The following is a 21,597-nucleotide window of genomic DNA, read 5'->3' on the forward strand; positions in this document are numbered from 1 at the left end:
GCCAAATAAAACACTTCATTTAGATCCCGAAGTCTTGTTCATCTTTGAAATAACCACCATTTTCTTTTATTGAACAACAGCCCTGTGTTACCTGACCAGCAAGTTGAAACCCAAAAAATAAATATAAATGTCACCATTTGGTGAAAATCAATATCCTCTATTCCAAGTTGACCACTTTTTTCAATTATATCCTTGGAGAAAGCAGGTATTCCTTTTTTCATTTTAACGTCTCATACACTCGACAGGAGTCAACCTTCATTTTTATCCATCAGGTCTATTTTTACTTTTATATCATACAAAGCTAAGAACAGCTCTTTGTGCTACTGTTTGAGATAAGGCTGGACTGGTCACACAGAGGCAATTTCACGGCAAAATTGACTCCAAGATTTACTCCTTGCGAAGAAAACTACTGCGCTCATGCAACTGATTTAGTTCAAGCCAAACCGCCCAATGCGTTTCAGCTGAGACATCGACATTCTAACAAACCACATTTCTAGGTTGTGAAGCTTTACGTCCTGAATGACTACAAACAGGGTATACATTAAAAACATATACTGCTGTCCAGAGCATGCACTGCATGCTGTCTCTTGATGCTATTTTAAAGTCCATTACCATTTTAGGCTTTCTGACTTCTGCAAGGACCAGGGGAATGTGTTTCCATGCAGACACAGGCAGCCCTTCATGGCAACAGAATGTATAGTACATGGTAGTTTCCATGCTAGCAATACATTAAAAACATTCAACCTCCATTAGCAACTTTAAAAAAATATGTATTTAAAAAAAAAAAAACTTGAGTGGAGAATATCAGCTATTGTTTACTGTAAATATCAAATGAGGAAGTCCTGACTTTAATTTCTAACAAGAATCTACAGGGAGACAAAACATTCCTGCACATTTGCCCAAAGGTGATGTGTTGAACATACTGCGCCCCAGGGTCCTGTCCTCCACTGGTTGTCTGCTGAGGGCACGTTCCAGCTACTGTGTCCAGGGTGGCGTCCGGGGTCTTTGGGGTATCCGTAGGGCTGGTCATTGATTCGCTGACGGTGGTAGATAGAAGAGCAGGGTGCAGAGGTACACTCTTGTTCTGTAGCAGGCTTCTCATCCGGGTCACAGAAAGCCTGGTCCACTGGCTGATGGTAGTTGGAGCAGACCACCTGCCTGGTGGCTCTCCCTACTCCACAAGTCACAGAACACTGGGTGCAAGGGGTAGAGAGTCAAGGTCAATCTAACAGACAAAAAGTAATTTAACAAAAAAAAAAATTAAGCCGTGTAAGCCTTATTAATCACTTTGAGTTCCAAATGTAAACATCTTTGATCTCATTGTAGTGCAACAAAATGATCACCTTTACTGATGTCATATAATGTATCGATCCTGAACTTTCTAAAAATCACAAAATCTCAAAATTTCCACTTTGTTTTCTCCAAAAGATTGATTCCAGTCATTTCCCTGGGGAGTTTTTTGAGAATTGAAATCAGCTCTGAATCTGGGGAAGTAATGTTTTCATTGATTGTTTCCATGTATTGTTTCATGATGTGAGGGATTGTGATCAGAAGCCCCATGAGTCTTTAAATCTGAAAACAACGGGAGAGGAAATCAACTTAACATGACGGGAATTTAATAAACTTAAGACGTTGTCCTCAGTGAACTTTCATCAGGGATTTTACACTGCAAGAGGACTTCATTTCACATGAGCGCATGGTTAACAAAGTGTGACGGAATCATTGTAAATCATCCCTCGTTCCTAATGTCAGAGATGCCTTTAAGTGACATCCTCAAGAGTTTTGGCTGTCATGCCATGCAAACATTCACAAATCAATAGTTAACTGTCCAAGATCCCAGCAGTCACAAATCCCAGTTTGTTTCAGGGTGATTGTAACATTGTTTTGAACTGAGTGATTACTGACTCATGAGTGGAAAACATCTGTATTGATTGGACACAGTTCTGGATGCTTTACTCACAGGAGACCACTCCCCGGCACGCCATTGGCCACAGGGGCTGAAGCAAGGGGAGGTCTCTGGGGGGCGGGGCAGATGGGCGCAGTACGATTCATCAGCCACGCCTCCCTTGGCATCTCTGCAGCTGACGTAACGCGCTCGCTTCCCCTTTCCGCAGGACACCGAGCACTGGAGGACATAGAGCTGGGATAAATGTTTGTCCGACATGGAATTTTAAAAATCAGTATCATCTGTGAAATCTGTATGTGTCTGTATCACGTTTTTTTTTTCTAAAATGGTCAAAGTTCAAAGAAGTAGAGTGCAAAGAAGTAGAGTGTAACTTTGAGGAATGCATCCATAATTGGTAATGATAAACGGACTGGAGCTTGTATTGCACTTTTCTAGTCTTCTGACTAATCGGAGTGCTTTGACACCTCAGGTCTCACCTTTTCACACACTGATGGCAGAGGCTTCTATGTAAAGTTATCATCAGAAGTAACTCATCCCATTCGCACACGTTCACACGCCACTGACCAAGCAGCGGGAGCAACTTGGGGTTACAGCAAGTGTCTTGCCCAAAGACGCATCAGACATGTAGGTGCAGGATCTGTGGATCGAACCCCTGACCTGAGAGACGAGTGACTCCACCACAGCCGACCTGACATCAATTTTTGCAAACTGATTGCTTCAAATGAGAGCATACTGTATATAGTGAATACTATACAGTATATCATTGACCCATCGACAGCTGTAAAGTGACTGTAGTAGAGCAATTAATTACAAAGTGAAATGCATAGTCTACAGCTGTGATTGCAAAGACAAGGTTAACTACCAAGAAAAAAAGAATATTCAGCAAACCAACCGAGTTCCACTTAGTCTCAGTATTGTAATACTTCCCAATATCCTGTGTTCATAAGAGAAACAACAATCATTTCTTCGTGTTACAGCTAACCTTTTTACAACAATGTGTGGTAGATTCTTTGGTGACACAAATCAATGTGTCAACTTCTCTAGCTGCACTATATGTCCTGAAATGACTCCTTAATCAGCTCTCACTTCACAGCTTTACCTCCAACGTCTCAACGGGACTTCACAGTCAACTTCTCAGAGGGGGATGAATACCTAATGCAATCAAATGGCTCCAGCTCGAGCAGGCACGTTAATATCCCTCTCATATCAATGACACTCTGAGGATGGCAGTTCCGCTGCCTGGGGGAATGTATGCGCGTGTGCGTGCGCGCGTGTATAATATGTATGTGTGTATTAAGGACCACACTGGCGCTGGCCTCTTTGACATGCCCGCTCGCACTGACTCTCAGATTGACAGACCAGGTTCAATCCTCGAAACCGTACACTCGTGTTTAGATGGAATCTGGTTTTCATTTGCGACGACTAACAATGCAAAGAATCAGAGACACAGAGGGGCCTCTCAGTGCAGACAGTGGAGCCTGTGTGTTTGTGTATATAAATGTGTGTCTGTGTGTTTCAGTATATGGATACAGCAGGGGGTAAAAGACAGAGACAATGCCAAAGAGGATCATGGTCCTGTGCTGTGGGTACTATCTGAAAGAATGTTGGGCTCTACAGTCGACTTTAATGAGTTAACCTTATATTTGCAAACACACATGCAGGAGACCTATCATTACTGGAGTGTGGTTTTCCTCTATTAAACACACAGAAACATGCACATACTTAAACTCTGTCATCAGTATTCTCATTTTTCTGCAGGTAATTTCACCTCAAGGTACACAATCAGGAAGCAATAAATGGAATGTAAACACATTTGTTGACAATTAAAGAAAAACCTCAATGCTGTTGTGTATTCCTTGGAGTTTATAAAGTAAACCCACCGGCTGAAATGTGTGCTGATAGGCCCAATAACCCTCTTTGTTTCCTTACCGCAGTCCAGGAACCATATCTCCACTGAGTCAAGAGCTGAGCAGAGTTGTCAGGGCGGGGTGTGCTCTGTACTGGAGAAGCCCAAGGACACGCTGGCATCTCACAATCCTACAAAAAAAAAACAAAAAAAAAAAACATTATAATACAGTCAAATTAGCAAATATTGTGCGTCACTCACAACTACATTGAAAAAATGGGACTGAATATGCCAAAAGTACTTATAAACACATTTCAGAGACTCCCTTGGACACAAACATCAAGCACATGTTGTGCTCTAATAACTGAAGTTGTCCTTAAGGAATAGGTTGTTGAGAAAGACATAAAGTCCAGAAAATAACTGGAAAAGGCTCTTCTATTGTTTAAGGTTATAGTGCAAGAAACCCATTAATCAATATCTGGCATGAGTGCCGGATGGATACACAGTCGTACTTGGTTGTCAACAGTGGTTGTATACAAGTTGAAGAATACTCTGAGGAGTCAACCGTGTCGGTATAAAATGCAACCCTGAGGAGTATTCAAAACATGACAAATGAGAGAAATGAACCCTTACAAATTCTATTAGTACCTGGGCAAAGAAATCTTCATATTGTGTCCTCAGATGGTGTTTATGACATCTGCATTCTATTCTGTATGCAGCATGTACTGCTGTTTATGACTTGCACTTGATTTGTTTACCCCAAGAGCAAACCACCAACTCTGGGACAAATAAGGTTGAACTTTGAATATTGAACTTGTGGTTAATTGAGCGGGGGGGGGGGGGGGGGGGGGTTTGTGATCATTTATATACTTCTTTTCCTTTTTTACCTGACTGTCTCTGGGTCTGGCTGCAGCGTTGCACTCTCTGTCATCTACTGTGTCACCATAGTCCCCTGACACGCACCTAACAGCCCTCATCTGGTAGCCATGGCCACAGGTCACCGCACACTGAAAGAGAAAAATCACACACATAAATAAACACACACACACAAACACACACGCACACATAAGGAGAGGAGCCCAGTCAACCGCAAGCTATCTCAAACTTGATCAAAGTATGTCAAGGTTGATATCTTAGACGGGGCCTCAGTCAAGGTTCACCTCAGCAGAGTCTGTGTTAGACTCTGAGTTTCACACACACACACACACACACACACACACACACACACACACACACACACACATGCACATGTGGACACGTGTGTTCTCATACACACACAGTCTCAACCTTTCTTTACCCAATTCTCGACTCACATACGAAGCGATCCAACCACATTCAGGTAAAACATGAGCGCAGAGGAAGTTCCACAGGAAAGGTTTATTTGAGCAGCAAATTGTAATTACACAGGCATTAAGGAGCCAATACATTCCAGCTCTGTAAATACAACTATCTGACTTCATACAAACACATGTGTGAGGGCATTACATCTGCATGTATCAACTAGACTATGAATGACCAAAGACACTCATTCATACATGCTACATTCAGCTTGTGATATACCATAACAAGGCTAGATCTATATAGACATATTTAGAGGCTTAGGCATTTGATGTGTGTGAGTGTGTGTGTGTGTGTGTGTGTGTGTGTGTGTGCGTGTGGTGTGCACAGTGGGTCAGGTATAGTCTGACAGGATATGAGGGAAAAGTGAAAGCATCATGGAGGAAATGGCAGCTGGAGTCAGAGCACACTCCTCCGTAACTTACCGGTATATCATGTTACACATACACACACAGTCTTATACACCGTCACTCACTCCTACACTCAACATTCTGCCTCGACGACCACACACACACACACACACACACACACACTTACAGAGAAACAGATATCAAGACAGCTAGCCACACATGAAACCCATTTCCTCAGTGAAACACTGCATCAAGTCACCTCGCCCCAGTTTGTCATATCTGCAAGCGTTTTTCTGTGTGTGTGTGTGTGTGTGTGTGTGTGTGTGTGTGTGTGTGTGTGTGTGTGTGAGCAGAACTCACCGCTCCCCAGACGCCGACCTGCCAGGATGCACAGTCTGGCAGCTCGCAACTCCCCACAGCTGCAGGTTTGCTGGATGGGTCGCAGAAGTGCTCGCTCAGCTTCTCCTCCCCGGCTCCCATACTGCAGGACACTTGTCTGTGCCTCATCCCCTTCCCACAAGTCACCAGGCACTGGGTGAGAAAGAGAGAGTAGAGGTAAGGTATGGCATGATGGCAGAAAAGTAAACAAAAAGACAGATGTTAAAGTTTGAGTGCACTTTTTGTAGTTCTTAAAATCATTGTAAATAAGGGGAATCCTCATGGTGATACATAAAGGTTAATGATAACAAGACTATCCGTGTGTACATTTTGTTCATATTACAAAAGACTGTTTTGGTTTGCAGTCTCCGCTTAGAGATGAATAAAGATGTATACATATTCAAGTCTGGTTGTTTGCATGAATGCGTGTGAGGGGTTCCCACCTCACTCCACTCGCTAACAGTCCACTTGGGACACGGCTGGTCGTTGCAGCTTTCAGTGACCACCCTCTGGTGTTCGTTGCACTCTCTGTCCACCAGCCGTCTCCCCAAGTTGTTCATACAGTACGACTCTCGGCTGCGGCTTCCACGCCCACATGTCTTAGAGCACTGTGTGTGAATGCACATGGAATACGTTAAGCCCACCTAATAATGTGTTCGTTTATGTTTTTATTCCGACTGATAATGAATGACTGGAAATGTTAGAGAAGATTAGAAAAATTCTTTAAAAAAAGTTTTCATCAAACTTTTTTTTTGTCTGCATTATAAAAGTATATATAACCTTTAGTATTATTATTATTATTATCATTATTATTATTATCATTATTATATTCCTATACCTGAGACCAGGCACTGTACTGCCAGCTCTTCAGTAGACAGTCTCCATGGCAGGGCTCTCTGGTCTGAGGTTTGATGACCTCTCCACAGGCGCTGGCCTCGATCCTCTCACTCTGCCTCTTCACTCTGCTGTACTTCATACACTGAACATCCAGGCTGCGGAAGCCGGGCCCACATTTAGCCGAACATTCGCTCTTTCCAGCAACGTGCCACCTGTACGACAGGTGAGGTGTTAAAAAACAACAACTTTTGTCTGTGTTGGTGCCCTCAAGTTATATGTTGTTAGCGTGTGTGTGTGTATTTGTGTGGTTCTGTGCTTTAACGTGTACCTGACTTCACAGTCTGTGTTGCAGGGCTCAGTCACAGCAACGGGGCGAGGTAAATGTTCACAGCGTTGATCTGATACCTCGAGGCGATCACTTTTGCGCACACATACTGCCTTTCGCCTGCGCTCACCTGCACACACACACACACACACACGCACACAAACACACACACACACAAGGAGAAGCAGGGTCCAATCAGACAACATCTGGCAGACAGTTCGCTTGCCAAAATATCACATTTCTTCACCTTTAACAAGTTTGACCAGCTCTCTGACATGGGACCATGTTGGTCTAAGATCTCACAGATACCTCTCTCTTTACTGACTCTCACCCTGCACTCTGACCCGCTGGGTGCCTGATTAACTTGCATCTACGAGGAAAATTTGAGGGGCTTCCAGGGGTTACGGGTCAAACTGAGGGAAAGGTGTCTGTGGATGTGATTGGCCTGGGTTATAGTGGAGTTGTCAGGACTGGGTTAAGCAATGCAAGAGAAATACTAACTTCACGTCCAGTTCACTGGCAATCACATGAACAAATATTGTACTTTTTTTTAAAGTACCTACAAAAGGAACTTGTTGGTTTGTTTGTGAAGACAGCACCCGGATTTTTCTCGGCAGATGTTAAGCCTTAAACTCAGTGGAGCCATTCAATTATAATATCGCTTATGCATGGGGATTTGGAAGCCGAGCTTACCCTGACAGTTGCGGTTGCACTCGAGCCAGGAGCCTGAGGGATCCCACACAAACTGCTCCCTGTGTTCTATGGGTATGTTGAAGGAGTAACGGACATCTGGGTTGTAAAGGTTTCCCACACACAAGACCTGTGGAGACAATGGTGGGAAAGGCAAGGTCAAAAGACTTAACAGTGCGCTTGTTATTATGTCTACAGTCTTATCACTCTGTTGGAGAGACTGAGCTCAGTATGGTGGTAAAGGAGGAAAGGGCAAACGGAAAGAGAGAAGCAAGAGAAAGCTTCCTCTTCATACCTGCAGTATGAGTTCCTCCTCTATTCGCTCGGTGCAGTTTATACGCTCCACTTTTGTGTCCGAGCCGCTGTAGTCGATGACGGTTCCCTTAAAGGTGATTTCCCTTTTGAACATGGCTACCACAAAGTTCCCATTCAGGAGGGAGTTGGACTGGCTATCAGATAATGCTGGATTAAGAAACAAGCAGATAAACACATCAGATGTGAAGACGTACAAAGAACCAAGAAAAAGCCATAAATTCAGCAACAGCAGAGGAACGTTTGGTTCCTGACAAGAACTGGCTCTTGCAGATCAGATGTCTTGAATATGTTTACTGGTTGTCGCACTCCCCATGTGGGACTATATGTTAAGTAAACAGTCTTTGAGTTGCTTAACTATTGTTCTGCTAAGCCACTGTCGCATGGGAGGTATGTTGAAACACTGGTGGCACGAAATTGCATTTATTTGGAGTTAGACAGTGTGACGCTTTCTTACAGCTGACATTGCAATTTAAACAATGACAGCTTCACTGACTGCGAACACAATCAAGTACATAAACGTACAAAAACCAATAACATACTGGAACACAAGGATGGGCCTTCACTTTGAGAAAACGAGCACATGAACCCAAACTGAACAACAAACACCTTTCTTTATTTCTCAGCAGCTAATCAGGGCATGCACGCCACAACAATGTATATGATTAAGTCTCGAGATGCAACTGTGTTTACATTTAAGTCTGTACATTGTTAGACGCCAGCCAGTCTTTGGCCCCTGAAACGACTGTGGGGTCTTTGGGATTTTGACAATGATCTACAGACTCTGGTAGTCATCATTCACGCTTTGCAGGAAGGAAAAAAAAAACAAACACATTGAGTAAACTGAAACATATTTGAACATTTCAAACGTTTCTATGCCTGGTGATTACCAGGATAATGTTGATTTTTTTTTAAATTTTTCACCCAAAACTTTTTTTGTTGATTTTATTTTGAAGGTTATTTTCACGATTTTTGTTTACTTTTTGTTTTGCTATAACAGAGGAGACAATGATTGGACGGGACATAGGGGAGCATGAGCCATTCTGAAAACCCTGTATGATTTGATCAACATGAATAACAAATAAATAATCCTAAAAAACAGTTACGCACACAAGTGTTAAACACGCACAAGATTTTCCGTTTCTGTCACTCAAATCTTTCTTGCAAAACAGAATCTAACAGTTTGATTTATGTTAGTGAAGGTAATTGCCAATTATACCACATCAAAGTCTTTCTGGTTTGCTTATGGATTCGTCTCAGTCACCACGGAGGTCATGGTAAAAGCTGCATGTCTCTTTATTACTGACAGTCCAATTCATGCTTCAATTATGTGACAGACGGCCACATTAGAAAGCAGGTATAACTGAATTAGAAGTGGAATCTGAACACATGGGACACTCTTTCATCTTTGGAGGTATACAATGATTAATGGCACAATGCTTTAGTATTATGTAAGATAAATTACTTTATTTTTTTATTCATGAATGTTTTATGTATACATTTACACTTTTATTTGGTGTTTTCACACATGCACAAAACTCCTGAAAATGTCCCTTTTCGCCCACGTTTTGGTGATAGTGTGCTGTGCGCACGTCCATGAGCATGTAACATTGATGGAATGGTGAAAAAGGGATAATTGTGAATTCAGACTATGGAAAATGTCCTGGGCAGGCTGACCTGAAATTGTACCCATTTTCAGGAGTGTTGGTGTTGAAAATGGCTTATTACATTTTCTATTTTTTAAAACAACGACCATGAAGTGATTTTCTTGTGTATACTATGCAAGTCAGAGGCCCATTCTTTTTGATGTGAGTAATCAGCTGGATGATTTCCATGTTGAAAGACTTTATCTGAAAACATTCAAAGATAGCTGCATTTGATACTATAAGTTAATATCAAAGAACTCCAAATAGAAATGTAACGTTTAGAAAAACAGCATGCTAATGAAAACTTTTCATATCAGGCTTCATAATGTAATGTTAAAGGAATACATTAAATAGAGACTAATGATAGGAAAGATTGGTGATTAGAAATAAATTAATTCATCTGGGTGGCCACAGTTTCTGAAGAGAGCTTCAAAGGCACATTCTCCTTTTGAATGCGAGTGTAGTGATCTTCTCAAAATCTTTTCTACACACTGTAACAGTGGGAGTGACAATATTGACAGGGCATGGAAAATGTCAAACATGTTTAATACACACACACACACACACACACACACACACACTTCTTTCTCAGTGTGCGGCTGTGGCAGCAGTGGGAGTGGAGCCTCTCATAGCAGCATGGCAACCAGACGCTGCCACATGTGTTTCCTGACAATTTGACTTAAAACATCTTGAACCTGACTTGAACCATCTGAGAGTGGACACCCGCCCTCACAACACAGGCAAAACTACTTTTCTCTGCTTTTCTCTGTCTGTCTCTCTTTCACATGCACACACACACACACACACACACACACGCACACACACACACACACACACACACACACACACACCTCAAACCCAGTGGGTTCTAACCCTATCCCCCTATATCCACTTTCATGCGGCCTGGGCTCCACATGCCTCTAATTAGCACCTATTGCTGCCTCATTTATCTTTCTCAGGGTTTGACACTCCATTTGCTTTCCCAAGCGAGCCTCTCTGCCATGTTCTGATGGACCAACGCCCCTCCACGTTTCCCTCATAAGCTCTAAGTACAAATGACAGCTTCCTTTCCCTCATGAAAATGCTTTGACAACAGTCTAATGTCTCCTTCACTAAAAGCCTGCTTGTACAACTTCAGGTCACCAAGTCTGGGTGGTTTATGGTGCTGTTAGGGGATAATGACATTGACCTATGAGTGGAGGACTGAAAAGGTGTAATGTATACATCGTATTAGGTTGGACTGCTTCCATTTGGCGTGTATTCTTCCAAGAAAACTTGCAATTCGATACAGTGTCCCTTAAATCCACATCAGCGCACTGACAGATGCAGAACACACACACAGAGGAACACTCACCGAGGTAGTTGTCGTCTTCTGGCTTTCCAGAGTAGCTGACCTGTTTGATATCAATATTTGTGGCTCCAGCTGGGATCCGCACTACCGTATTGTAACCTAAAGCAGAACAAATGACGAAAGCGTTAGACAGAGCGCATTGAAAGTTACACAACTTTAGCAAACTCTCAGATAATAAGCAGTAAGTAGCCCCCCCCCCCCACCATTGATTTTTTTTAAATATAAGCTTCACTAGGCTTCTCCAAAACCAAATCAGGGAAGACCGCTTCCAACCTCTGGAGATTTAAATGTCACAGGTCTAGTCCTCTCAAATATCCTGTAGGAGACCTTGTTTTTGTCTCAGAGGCCCGACCGTGAAATGATATGTAATTATTCTCTGGACCTACCTTTGGCCTGTAATTACTATGCCGGGCCTGTTGTCCCATGATAACTAACACAGAAAACAAGTGAGCATGAGTGAGAGAGAGCACATGAATGCCAAAAAATTAGAAAACAAAATTATAGACAAAAAATAATAAATCTAAAGAAGTGGGTACAAATGATTTGTGCTGGCAATGGAAATATATTTACTTCAGTTATTTGTTGAGCCAATTTAGCAGCATTCAAAAACTCAAACAGCAGAGAAACTGTTTGTTATATTACGATGTATCTGAAAAACACACCTGGCCTGAACAATGGGAGAATTTGCTTTATATTCTGGACAGTATATGAAACACAAGTTGAATACCAAACGCAGAATTTTACAGTTTTAGGGAGCCAATTATAAACCCCTTCAGAGTTATATTCAAACAGGTGTGTAAGAAAATGTCCTTGTTTAGATCAACATTTTGACGATTACGTTTTTGGGGACATTCATTGATTACACTGTGTATTTATGATGAACAGCGTAAGCACCATTTAGAACTTAAGGCTTCTAGTTCATTTCAATAAACCACTAAAGAACAGAGTTAAACAGCTGTGAAATACTGGAAAAAAAAGTCATGATCATGGGGTTAGGTGCGATCAGGAAGTGAACCCCGAGCAGAAAGGGAGCAGAGAGGTGTGAGTTGATGTGATCTGATGGGTATCCTGACACCTCGAGCCACTCGGGGGCAGCACTTGGTTTACATATCTCACTCTCATCAACCTTGTAGATATTTTGACACACATAAACACACTCATAAACACGCACAACACAACACATCCATTTACACATGTTGCCATGACTGAAAAGTATGTCCATTTGAAGCCACACTGTACACAAAGGTGCTTCACACCAATAACAGGTCTATAAAAGGAATCACCTTCTCTAACTTCAAAGAAAAACCTCTTTCTTTTTTTTTTTTACAATAGTACAAACACCTGAATACAGATTCTATTAAAGTTTACTGTTACGGTGTTTTATGTTTCCTCCCTAAAAACTGGGACCACATGAGTGTGTGAAGTTTAGAAACCGCTAACATGCCCCCAACACCACCCCCGCCACCCCAGAGGAAATACTGTATACACAAGCCATCAGAGGCCTTAGGGATCCCCCAGCTTAGCCACTGACCACACATACAATCCTCCACAGCTACACAGTGACCCGGGGATGAACAGTAAACACAGAGAACCTGGGGGAGCCATGCTGCACTAAGGGACTTGCTGGGGATTACCTCAAACATGCACGGCCACAAGTCATAAAGAACACTGTGTTAAAAATCCTGCAGAGGAAAATTAAAAGGTGTCACAGTAAAGTCGGACGTGAATACTGGCTGAGCTGATGACAAACATTTGCTTGGTTTGTACTTTTCATTACTTGAAACCACCAGTTTTTTTTTTTTTCTTGTTTGTTTATTCAGAGGCGCTTCACTGCTTTAACCTCAAGTAATGAAAGTTCTTGAGAAGCTGTTCAGTAAACTTAACTGTTGAGACAGACACAAGTTACATGAGGAGCATAAATTATACAATAAGATGTGGCTGGACTTGGACCCTTGGTGCTTAAAACATTCAGTGTGGTTTAATACGGGCTGTTTTTACGGGAATGCAAATCACAATTATTTTCTATTTCAATCAATCTTCCACAAATGTTAAAGTTCCTGTCAGTAGCTGGTTATGAAACCGTCTAAAATGAATCATGATACCTCCTTATTCACACAAACATACAAGACCACTAACAACAACTATATTGTTCATTTTATTGCTGAGACTGCTGCCGGAGGGGAGGTGACCATGAAGTGATCAACGTCATCTGAAGTAGTAGCTTTTGTTTCTTTTTACAGCAAAGATTCTTGACGAGAGAGACATTTTACTTTTTAAAGAAAGCAAGATGAAGTTTCGTTCAGAAACACTACTTATACATTGAACAGGACAAAAATTAGCAAAGCTATACGAGTGACTGCTTTGGCCACAGGGGGACGACAAAACCAACACAAACACGATCCATTTATCAAGGCTCAACCACGGGTTCCAGATTGCACTTTTTTTCTTAAAGATTTTTATTTTTGGGCTTGGGCTTTTTTTTCCCTTTTTTTTCAGAGAGTGGATAGATTCAGAAATAAAGGAGAGAGAGAGAGATCGGGAACGACATGCGTGAAAGAAGCCGCAGGTCAGACTCAAACCCAAGCTGCCCACTTGGAGTACCACAGCCTCCGCACACATGGGGAAGGATTTAAATGATTAATTGATTGAATGGGAATTCATTTTCTTCATTTACACACAAGAATAATACAGGGTAACAACGGGAAAGGACAAAGAAATAGAGACACATCAAACAGAAAAGGACAACAAGGTGACGCGGGCCCAGGAGCAGAGAGACTTCCTTCCCTGGCTGCACTCCAACTTGTTTCCTCTTTATTGAGGCACAAGCCAGGTTTCCAAGGCTTAGGACAGTGTTTCATTTGGTTCTGTACAACAATTGGTTCCTAAGACTGTGCACCCCTAGCCAGCAGAGCTCAGAAAGAAAGCAGCTGAATTGAGACACTAAAGCTCAGCGTCAAACTAATGTGGTGAAAACATAACCGAGGCCACACCCAGGGCTTTTATGCTAATGCTTCCTCTGTTTTGCTGCCCAGAGCTAAAAGGGATTGGATGCAATCAGCAGTTGGCTCGCATCGGAGCTCCGCATAAAGGACAGTTCAAAGGGATGATGTTAGATTTGTTTTTGCTATCAAAAAGACCTGACACAGTGAGATGGCTGAATTAATCAGTCGCGAAAGCTTTTGCGAAAATTGTTTTTCTGCTTTTCCCCAAATTTGGCTGAAGCACACATTGTTGCTGAACATTTCGTGTAATATATTTAAACACAACCAGACATGACATCAGAGTCTAAAACAAGCATGTTGGAGTCACATGAGAAGTTCTATGTTTACTGTGTGTGTATCAGATAGTTCAGCTGTTGACATATAGCATATTTACCACCACCTTTTTTGTCAACAGTCATCTACAGTATCAGTGTATCTCACATGTAATCTGAGAGGCAGGACTCACCATACTGAGCATCATTGAAGGTCCCTGCCAGGGTTTTACACGACGAGTTGTCCCCGCCACACACCCCGCACTTGTCGTTCCGGGCCTTCGAGTTGAGAACGTGGTCGCAGCCTGCTTGCTGAAGAGGCATAGAAAAGAAAAGTAGAGTGATATAATGTGACACACTGTGCTTTGCATGCTAACATTAACCCCCCACTACTCCTTATGATATTCACACTGATTATAACAGATCAGCAATTAACATGTAAAAATCAAAAGCCTACCTGTCTGTATTTAGACTAAATAAGGAATACTGTTGATATACTGATGAAATTTGAAATTCACTTCAGCACTTAGTTCACTACTTTATATTTATCACTTTGTGACTTTGTTAATGTCTCCTTTCTTTTATTTTTGTCTATCTTCTTTCCTCTCAGTTAATAACGGATGTTAAAGTTCATTTTATTTTTCAAATTTTCATTTTGACTATATATATATATATATATATATATATATTTATTTATTTTTTCAGAGGTTAATGATTGTGACCTACAAACACTCAAAACTCAAGCTTTCTCCCTTTCCAGTGATTTTTAAACAATGACTCATGTTAAGTGTGACTGAGACCGATTGTGTTGATTTTGTTTTTTCAACAGTCAAAATGTGTCTTTGACTCGAGTAAACACACGACGTACAACATCATGATAGTGTAAGAAGGAGTTCAGATAAAGCTGTTCATGTTGAAGCTCACGTTTGTGTGCGTATGTGTGTGTGTGTGTGTGTGTGTGTGTGTGTGTCTGTGCGTGTGTTCACATGAGTACATAACAAAAAGCCTGGTATACCCTGCAGAGGCCTTGAACGCAGATGTCGAAAGTGTCTGTCCCGCATGGTGTGCCGTCGATGACACGGTCCTTCAGCTGATAGTACGCCGTAGTCCCAGCAACCCGGCAGAAGAGTTTACAGCGATCCTTCATTAGTACTGGGTGGAGAAAGAAAACAAAGAGTGGAAGAAGTTGGACAAAAGCTCATTAGATCTATTATGAGCTTAGTAAGATATAAATCCTTCTTAATAACAAGATGAAACTTGCCCATACTGAGGAAATAAAACAAACTTAAAACGCCACTTTTTTGATCTCCCCAAAGTTCCGCTGACTCTTGCTCGAAAGCAGCCAAATTTCTATCTGTTGTTTGAAGAAACACTTAGTATCTGATATTGCACTGGCACTGTTCAATTAAATGAATGAATCACTTGCAGTAACTCAGACATGACGGTCTTTGCCAGATGTTATTCACTGATGTAGCTGGGCAGCGGGGAACGAGTGCTGCTAACAGGTTCATATGGACGCTCTGTGCTTCAACACATTCAACTCATTGTCAGATCCTCTATCTTCTCACTACATCGATGAATACACAAATGTGCTTGACCATTCTTCACAGCATTGCATGTTTTGGCTTCCATATCCAACAAACTCATAATTTAGATGTAAACAAGCCACGGAATCAAAAAAGTCCATTAATACCCCCGTGCGCAGAAAAAGTGATCCCCTAAAGCGAGACCAACTCAGCTTTTAAAGTCAATTCACCAAACACACTGAAGCGCTGGTTTAACTCTGTTACATTGTTGTTAGTCAGTAGTATCCTTTTTCGGTCGCGAGCACAAGTGACCAAAACATGACATGTGAAGGATTACTGTACTCACTGCCGCTGTACTTGGGGACCCAGCGGACGGTGGGAGGTAGACCGTTGATGTTGAAGTGCTTGCCGTCAAACTGAGAACACTGCTCCTCGCGGAAGTCCTTCCGTCCTCGCGGACATGGCTCAGTGTTGCAGGAGCGGAATTTCATCCTGCGACCCACACAGAACTTCCCTCCATTTCTGGGCCTGAAAAAAGTGATGAAAGAAATGTCGGTATTGGTTTGACTGCCGCTTGAGGACTTGATGTCCACTTTGTTTACATTTCAAGCGACATTACTGAAATCAGCTTTCACTGACTTTCGCTTCAAAAGACACACAGGTTTGTTCACTCTAGCTTGTTTACATCTTTCATCCAGGCATGACTGCTCTTTTCCATTAGTCTCTTACTGGTCTTACATAAATGTATCGCCTTTAACGGCTTCACCAGTCAAAACTGTTTGATTTTTTTCTTACTCAGGCTTGTTGCAGTCTCTGTGTGTGCTCCGGGTTCCCCCACCACAAGACCTGGAGCAAGCGCTGTACGGCCCCCAGGGACCCCACTCCCCGTGGACAGGCTGCAGGTCTAGCTCCTTGTTTACACACATCCCGTGTCTGCAGTACTGCATGTGAGAAAAACAAAGACACAGATATACGTCATGTTTAAAACCACGAGTGCAGTCCTGAGGACAAACAGAGACATGGCTCTACAAGGTAAAATGAGTGAATGCTCAGCTGGGAGTGGTGTTCGCCTTTGCCTTCTTAATCCTCTGTTTAGGTCTCAGACTAAATTTAAAAAGAAATCCTAATTCTGCTTTTGTTTACCCTCCTGGAAGGAGTCCAGCACCTCCAGCTGTCCAAAGAGAAATGGGAGAGGGAGGAAACAACTTGAAAAGGGACAGAAATAGAGCGGATGGAAGACAGTAAAGACGCAACGAGCCAACGAGTGAAGCCAGAGATTTTAATACTTTCATACTGCAATATGTTCCTGATTGTCAACTATCTACATGATGTATTTCACGGTGTTCTTGTCTAACTCTCATAAAGCAATTCTCAAAATTAACAAGATGGACATAGAGAAAAAGCAGACAAGTAATATATGAAAGAAAAAAAGGTGTTATGCCAAACACAACAGAGGAACAGATTTGAGAAAGACAAAAAACATAATGAGAGATTTATATATATATATATATATATATATATATATATATAAACATATATATAGTAGGCCCTTAACGACGCAGAAAAGGTGGCGCCTGGTATCAACCCGTTTGTACCCACGAACCAACCTTTGGCAAGACGTGCTAACACTGCTTTCATAAGCAAAAGAAGGCTGGCTCATTTCCCTTTGTGTGTAACCAAATCCCCTTCTCAGTGACTAAGATATCGGAGGGTCCTGTTCACTGAAAGAATGCGGGACAGGACGGCGTCTGTCTGGGTACGTAGCCCAGCCGTCCGGGCACACAGGCACGGGGAGCAGTGGCACCGTGATAAGGAAACTCTAGAGTTGTGATAACAGGAGGAATAAAGTTCATTACTGGCTTCACATCAGGAACTCCCTCGTCTATGTTCAACTTTTCATCTACACAGGTACACGGCTTTAAACCTGAAAGGCAGGATGCTCTGAGGGGGACGACGACATTTTCAACTTTCACTTAAAGAGTTTGGTCTGTGAATTTGGTGCACAAGTTAATACTTTCATTTTGAGAAATGCAGGGCCTAGACATTTAGATAAAACAATCTAAGTCAGCTTCTTTTTAAGACAACACTGAGAGATCTGCTTCAGTGGTTTCTTATAATTAAGTTCATACATTTAGGATATCAATCAAAGTCATCTCCTGGACTACGGCTCTTCTGGAGAGTTGCATTTACAAAAATACACAACATGCAGCCGTACCCTTCGATGAACACCTGCAAAAGTACAAAGTCATACACACAAACTTGGCACCGCTACCTCTGCTATCCTGACCTGAGTTTGCGTGTGTGTGTTACACACTAGTGAGGCTAATGATGGAGTGTAAAGTCTGTGCACAATGACAGACAGGTGTTAACAGCTGCAGGGTACAAACTAAACAAGCCACAAACATTTCTGTGATCCAGACCTGGTTTGAGTAACAGTTCTGGCTTTTTTCTTTTTTTTCTTTTTTTTTAATTATCTCTGATTCCACAGCACATGCAAACTTCAAGCACTGATAATACTGTTGGAGCTCTAACAATGGCTTTGGAGAATAATTCAAATAAAGGCACTGAGAGGAATGTGATAAAACATCCACATCAGTTGAAATAGCTTTCACACAGAGAAAGGGCAAACAGGTGCTGGTTCTTTTTGGTTGAGCAACATCCTCTCAGACTGAATAAAAAGGAGTTTTTTGAATTGTTACGATTTTTTTTTCTTTCTTGAACGATCTCCCTAATAAAGCCCTTTCCTAACCCCCACCTTTAACTATACACTGTCAACCCAGACCTGAGCATCTCTTCTATACATCCTATCCCCCGCCACCCATCCCCCTTATCCCCTTATGGGAAACTGCAAGGGCCACACAGGGACCACCACAGTGCACCCAGGCTGCAGGACCCAAGGAACTGTCAAACACAAGGCGGACTGTCTGTCAGAGAGGACCAAAGCCTGTGTAAGCCTCTGAGGCATTCCACTCCCCCCACTGGCACCCTGTGTTTACAACCGTTTTGTTTTGCTTGAAAAGGTGATGTGGGTGAAAAGAAGAAAGAAGGAAAGGGGAGGTTGGAAGGAAAAAAAAACATCTGTGTGAGATGATGTATGTGTGTGTGTGTGTGTGTGTGTGTGTTTGTTGTGTGTGTGTGTGTGTGTGTGTGTGTGTATGCACATGACTCTTTGTGTGAGTGTATGCGTGCACGTGTGAATGTGTGTCAAGTGTGAGAGTGATTGCTGAGAGTCTGAAGGCATCTGGGGGCCACGCTCAATTCCAATTAGCCTCTCTTTCTGAAGTGCACAAACACACCCATGGGTGAGGTGAGAGTCAGGCTTGGCAAAGCTCAAAACAGCATTAAGGACACGGGCAAAGTCTTTCCTCGAAGGATTGTCTGAATCTGAACTGTGTGAGACATTTGGAGGTCTTGTGAGAGAAACCTGTCCAGCTGTGACTAGCATGTGTTTCAAATTAGGAATTTTGCAGAGGCACACGCTGACTCACCAACTCATACCAGGACATGTGCATACACATATACTGTATCACATGCATGCATCGTGCACAGATACACATTCACATATAGTGCACAAAGGGAAAACACATCAACATAAAATGCTTTTGCCTCTTTGCTTATAAATCTCACACAAACAAACTAAATCAAGTCTAACCAACTCAGCCACAGAGAGTAGTTACCTACATGTTCACCCCCACAGTGGTAACAGTGTCTAAGGGCAGCAGCATCTGCTCTGGGCTCCTCAGCTGCCTGGTTTTGGAAGTGAGCGCCCTGTAATTGCCAGGAAACTGTTGTAGAGAGCACCTCATTTCTGAACCCAAGCCATACATCACAGCACGAATGAGAAGGCAGAGGACTGATTTAAAAAGCCCTTTCATTTTAACACGGCCATTTCCAAAAGGCATCATCTTTCATGTTGCACTGTCTTTCTCATGGCTTGGAGTTCACAGTTCACTTTGGCCTTGTCCTGTTGGGTGTTTGTGATTGGTCTTCTGTCCAATCCAGAATGCATGATTAAAAACCGATTGCAATTTTAAATAAGAGGAAACATCTGGTCAGTGTGTTATGTGTGAAATTGGCACATTTTCAATAAGACATTATTCACTCTCCAGTGTCAGCAACTTGACCTACAGGTGAGAGGCCTATGCTCTAAGAGATTCCCTGCAGCCAAATATTTAAATGACAGGTTTTGTTTTTTTTATCATTAACTGGATTTACACAAACATTTTTCAGTGAAGTGACACATTCCATATTTCCTCTGTCCTTTGTGTTGAAAGGGTGTGAAGACAGGTGGATGAGAAATGACCAGGAGGAAGGAACCTTAAACAAGAGAAAGCAAGAAAGAAAACATGATGCAACCGCGACCCCGACCAACCCGTTCTGTCTCCATAACCTAACTGTGTTTCTTTCCCTGTTTTTCCACCACCTGTGAACTCTCCTTCCTACATATCTTCCCTGAAGTGTAAGGGTTGTCATTAGAGAGAATGAGTAGGTTGGCCCTATCAGCTGTTCCATTCATGTGCACTTCAGAGACACTTTTACTGTCAGTATTTCTCGCGTATCAGCATCCACTTTGTACAACTGAGATACATGTGCCTCTCAATCTTAAAATTGCACTTGTACATTTTCTTGCAATTTGGATGATCATCTTTTTTAATAACATGAGATCTGTCACTTAGTGAAATTTCATTTGAATGAATTGGAGGAAAGCACATTAGCTGCCTAATATAGTTTGATTGTTGTCCTTTATGAAATTTTGATAAATACTGGCAAACAATGCACAATATACATTTTATTAAGCTGTCCCAATAACCAATAACAACCTGCTCCTGATGGCCGATCACAGTTACAGATACAGTACATCTTTACATTATTGAAGTTTTAATAGTAGCACATAGAAAGTAGTTATGACTACATTAACATTATATACTAGCTGACTTTACTGACTTTATGTCAACAATCTAAAAACAAAAACCAGTTCAGACTTTTCAACTGTTTCAAGGAAAATTCTTGCTAGAAACTAGCAAAAATTGGTTCGTTACGCTAGTTGTTGACAAAAAGAAAAACATTTTCAGATTTTCATGAGCTTGCATAATTAAAAAAACTTTAAATGTTTCAAGTAAGAACAACTTAATGGTTACATTATTGCTGTTCCATGTTTGCTAGATATAATGAAGGACAATTGCACCCTAAAATGTTAGCATAACAAGTTTGTAAAGCTTAATACATGTTAGATGATTTTTATTGTGTTTCCAAAAGGGAGTTCATTTTGTAATTTTTAACATTTTCTTCCATACTCCACTGAAACTAATTTTATTTTATGTATTATATGCATAGTTTCTGTATTTTGAGACAACAATATAATCATGCAGAAACATCCTTCTTTTTCTTGGCCAACAAAGAAAAACCTCCACTCACTGCTGAGCGGACACAGTAATGCCATCAGCAAACTATGTGAATGCTATAACAACAATCCTCTTGTTAACCCAAATCCACAGATATGTGTGATGATGGCAAATCAAAGTGGCAACATCCTGCAAGTATCCAGAGATTAGCTTAGAGTGATACTGATACCAGTCTCACAAACCCTAGTTCCAGTACAGGCACACGCACGGACACAAACACAAACACACACACACATCCCAGCATCGTACGACAAGTCTGTCAGGCTGCCAGGCAGCTCTAGCCAACACTCATCGCCTCCGCCAACAGACTCCATTCTGCCCTGGCTTCACTTTTCAAGACCTAACTATCTCACTCTAATTGGCTGAAACCAGAGCAGGTCGTCATTCTTGTTCCAGGAATGTTCAGGAAATCAAAAACAACTTCCCGTTTACTCAAG

At 41.9% G+C, this 21,597-nt stretch overlaps 1 protein-coding gene across 1 annotated transcript in view; it reads right to left on the reverse strand.

The window, feature by feature from the left end:
- Positions 1-21,597, reverse strand: part of LOC306825888 (A disintegrin and metalloproteinase with thrombospondin motifs 20) — a 79,276-nt gene that overhangs the window by 26,209 nt on the left and 31,470 nt on the right. Inside the window, exons 12-26 of the mRNA XM_079346848.1 lie at positions 16,554-16,699; positions 16,105-16,286; positions 15,248-15,384; positions 14,427-14,544; positions 10,983-11,078; positions 7,966-8,132; positions 7,674-7,800; positions 6,984-7,110; positions 6,657-6,867; positions 6,262-6,426; positions 5,801-5,971; positions 4,640-4,759; positions 3,836-3,943; positions 1,961-2,125; positions 924-1,193 (exon numbers count right to left, since the gene is read on the reverse strand). Of these exons, the coding sequence (XP_079202974.1) occupies positions 924-1,193; positions 1,961-2,125; positions 3,836-3,943; positions 4,640-4,759; positions 5,801-5,971; positions 6,262-6,426; positions 6,657-6,867; positions 6,984-7,110; positions 7,674-7,800; positions 7,966-8,132; positions 10,983-11,078; positions 14,427-14,544; positions 15,248-15,384; positions 16,105-16,286; positions 16,554-16,699 (2,310 nt within the window). The remainder of the gene's footprint in view (positions 1-923; positions 1,194-1,960; positions 2,126-3,835; positions 3,944-4,639; positions 4,760-5,800; positions 5,972-6,261; positions 6,427-6,656; positions 6,868-6,983; positions 7,111-7,673; positions 7,801-7,965; positions 8,133-10,982; positions 11,079-14,426; positions 14,545-15,247; positions 15,385-16,104; positions 16,287-16,553; positions 16,700-21,597) is intronic.

The sequence above is a fragment of the Symphodus melops genome (assembly GCF_947650265.1).
Source record: "Symphodus melops genome assembly, chromosome: 6".
NCBI lineage: Eukaryota > Metazoa > Chordata > Actinopteri > Labriformes > Labridae > Symphodus > Symphodus melops.